The 3,776-nt window shown below is 27.0% G+C and overlaps 2 protein-coding genes across 2 annotated transcripts; one reads left to right on the top strand and one right to left on the bottom strand.

Annotated features, from left to right (window-relative positions):
- The first annotated feature begins 63 nt into the window (after positions 1–63).
- On the top strand, positions 64–1,636 carry LOC108688859 (transmembrane protein 17B-like). Its single transcript, XM_018195366.1, has 5 exons — positions 64–115; positions 214–306; positions 724–827; positions 904–1,017; positions 1,101–1,636. The coding sequence occupies exons 1-5, from the start codon at positions 64–66 to the stop codon at positions 1,341–1,343; spliced, it is 606 nt and encodes a 201-aa protein (XP_018050855.1). The 3' UTR covers positions 1,344–1,636.
- A 139-nt stretch (positions 1,637–1,775) lies between these two features.
- Positions 1,776–3,607, bottom strand: LOC108688862 (glycolipid transfer protein). Its single transcript, XM_018195369.1, has 5 exons — positions 3,309–3,607; positions 3,121–3,176; positions 2,904–3,025; positions 2,044–2,194; positions 1,776–1,958 (listed from the first exon to the last, which is right to left on the bottom strand). The coding sequence occupies exons 1-5, from the start codon at positions 3,451–3,453 to the stop codon at positions 1,776–1,778; spliced, it is 657 nt and encodes a 218-aa protein (XP_018050858.1). The 5' UTR covers positions 3,454–3,607.
- Between the last annotated feature and the right edge of the window lie 169 nt (positions 3,608–3,776).

The following is a 3,776-nucleotide window of genomic DNA, read 5'->3' on the forward strand; positions in this document are numbered from 1 at the left end:
TCAGCTAATAAAAATCTAGAATTTTATTAGATAATGATTATTATCTTATGAATATACCGTTAGATGACTACATTTGAAATTGTAGTTTTGGCAACACTGGTAGCAGTGATTAATCGTCGCTACTGGTTTATGGGAGGTATTAAAATACAAACTCAATTCTAAATGTATATTTAAACTCAGTTGTTTTTCCAAATGTGAAAATTTCGTTATAAGCAATGATGTGGAAAACATCAGTTGTCACCGCGTCAGATCGTTTATTTCCCGGTTTGGCATATCACGATCGAAAAAAGGAATTTTATGATATAGGTATGCATCTTGCGTTCTGCATTGTTATTGGTAGCAGTTGCCATGAGAAACGATAATAGTAAATATTTATGTCACTCTACTAAAACTCTATTGTCGCCATTCATTTTAATATTACAAATTAATTTATAATTACTGTATTAATGATATTTTTAATATATTGTTTGAAGATTTAAGCCACAATAATAATATTAAAATTAATCAAAGAATTTTTTTATTACAAAACTAACTATTGAATTTTAATAATAGTAAAACGCGTATAATTTTTAATAAATTTTTAATAAATTTTGAAACTTTCGTTACAACTTTAATAAAATTTCTAATTTGACTAGTTTAATAATACTTAATTAAATTTTGCATTACTTTTTTTCATATTTATATATTCTCTTATATATTTTTATCATTCATTATTTTATACAGGAAATCAGATACAATCCAATTTGCCCCTTCAAATGGCACTGTATTTTAATGTATGGATGTATCCCGTATGGTTTTTTGTAATACTTATCAATTTAGATGCAAAAGTAAATATTCAAAACAGTGAAATTTTTTACAAAACTTGACAGACAAAAAATACAGATATTATTTCTTATTTTACAGTACTATTACTTGACAGATGTATACAAATTTATAACTGTAGCCGTATTTATTATTATATCAGTATTGGAAAGTATACGGTTGTATTTGGGATATCTTGGAAATCTAGCAGAGAAGGTAATTTATTTCAATAAAATATACAGATAAATTAGACGAATTGTTGTTAGGGAATTGAAAGTATTCTCTTAATCTCTATACAGATTCCAGAATTGGCAAGCTTTTGGCTGATATCTACTCTCATACATTTTCCTTTAGAAATGTTCCTTCTTTTCGATAACAAAACCAGACCTCATTTTAGCGAAACAATTACTAACAGTATCATGGCGTTTCTACTCATTACAGAAATTATATCAGCTACTGTAGCTTTAAAGAAGTCGGCAGACCATCATGCTAAAAGATTTTATGTTGCACAATTATATGGGATTGATGATAGTAGACATTAATGTAATATACATTACTTTATTGCTTTCAATTTAACAATATTGCATTATTAATATAATGCTAAAAGACTTAATGACTGCATTCGGAAATGTCGCTCGGATGCCTCGCAGCCAATGTAATATGATGTAAATGATATGTTACATTTGAATAGAAACTAATTTTTGTACTTGGTTGGAATCTATAGAAATGTAATATAGGTATAAGAATTTATGATTTTATGCTAATAAACATGCATAACATTTCTTAGCTTCGTTGTTCTTCTTTCTTTAATTTTAAATGTAATCTATATATCTTTTCAGACAGTATTTTCTATAGTTCTAGTATTTTCTAACTAATTAGTTAATAATATAACTAATAATTACTAAGTAATAGAAGATATAATATTGAAATTGTAATTTTTGAATTTATAATATTGAACTCTAACATATTTTATATTATACTACAGTAGTCACTTCTAGATTATTATCATTATAAAACGTTTTTAAAGCTATTATATTTTTCCTTAAATTTATTAAGGATAATTCCATATTACTTAAAGTAATTTCTTCTCTCCCTATTTCTCCATCAGCTAATGCTAATAGGAGTTGCGAACGAGAAGGTGTCATACGTGACAGGAGCTATAACAAAACCAATTTAAACACTTATAATTTTTGTAAATTTTGTTATTAATTTATAGGCATATATAGAAAAATATATAGTTACATTAAACAACTGTTGGGCCAACCAACCATGATATGGTTCTAAAGTTTCTTTGTACGCTTCTCTCAGGAATGCAACCAAATCTTCTGTTGCTTCCCCAGTTTTATGTGTCTCCACGATTCTTTCAAAGAATAGTAAAATCAGATGTAAGGCTCTAAAATATTTAAAATCATTAAATAAAAATGTTTTATATGCAAATGCATGTATCTGAAAAAACTTAGTGGATTTAATAGTAGCAATAATGTATACAGCACAGAATAAATAAATATCTACATTTTTAGTCATTGGGGTTTCAGACTAATAATAATTTTTGTGTGAATTCCGTTTACATTTTTTTATATACATTCAATTATGCACTGATTATTCTTCGACTTTGAAACATGTGATAAATTTATAAATATAATTTCATATACAATTGATAGATAATTTAATATTATGTACTCTCATTAACATCTACATTAACTCTAATGAGTTGATGGCAGGTCTATTGAATTCATTTAATTATAAATTCTGTCAAAAATATTAATTCAATTTTTTTTATATTATATCAGCAAGTTGGATTATTCTTATTAGAGAATATATACTTAATATTATTAAAATATACTTAGTAATATTTTCTCTTTTTTATACAAGTTATATTATTTTGATTTCTTGAAATTAATTAGTATCTTTAATTAACATAACTTAAATAGACCAAGCATGACTAATGTTAGCTCCGAAGAATGAACATTGGAAAAAAGTTGTTACAAAAGATAAAAAACTTACAAAAATAATTATTGTGTATAATTAACTATATTAAATAATTATTATAATTCTGTCCAATAACTGAAAATGTCAACATTTGCAATTATATGTTTAATAACCTTCGTAACCACATTAAGGCATCAACTGCAATGAGATCCTTTTCAGTAGATTTTTCAAGCAAAATCATGTCTTGTAGGGTCGAGTTAGCTGTTTTATCCATATAGTACCTAGTAGTAAGCTTCTGTAAATAATTTAAGAATGTAAAATTTAAGTTCCATAGAGATTGTTAATAAATAATATTGTTCTTGTGAACTTACTACTTCTTGCTTAACTTACATCAATGTTGCCTTGCATGTCATGCCGTACGGGTGCAAATAATTTGCCAAATTTATCTGAAATATAAATTTGTTTCTGTCATACGTCATATTGTATTTAAAACAAGATTACTTCGTGATTATACAACAGCGATTTGATTTTAGTTCCTTGGGTAACATTTGAGGTTAAGATCGAAAATAGGTACATACCAACTGTTCGCACGACATCGCGAGCGGCCTGCAAGAAATTATCGGTGTCTATCTTGTCATCGATTATTTCAGGAAATTGTAGTTTGTTATCAGTTTCTATTATTGCACAAGTATTTTTCTGAACGATTGAATCGGAGGATGACATGATTTACTTCAAATACATACTACTCATACGTGCGACATCCTTTGAAATAACGAAATACGTTGCTATATTGTTATCTTCGGGATTCTAGATAAGATTCAATTTTTTAAAATGATTTACTTCAGAAAAAAAATTCGATATCGATTGATCGTCACTATACCAGCATTATTCCATGTGATTTCATTATATATTTGCAATAAGAATTTTTTAAATACTTTATTACATTTTTGCAATACAAATTATGTGACACCACACACACACACACACACACACACACACACACACACACACACACACACACACACACACACACACACACACACACA

The sequence above is a fragment of the Atta colombica genome, unplaced genomic scaffold, assembly GCF_001594045.1.
Source record: "Atta colombica isolate Treedump-2 unplaced genomic scaffold, Acol1.0 scaffold243, whole genome shotgun sequence".
NCBI lineage: Eukaryota > Metazoa > Arthropoda > Insecta > Hymenoptera > Formicidae > Atta > Atta colombica.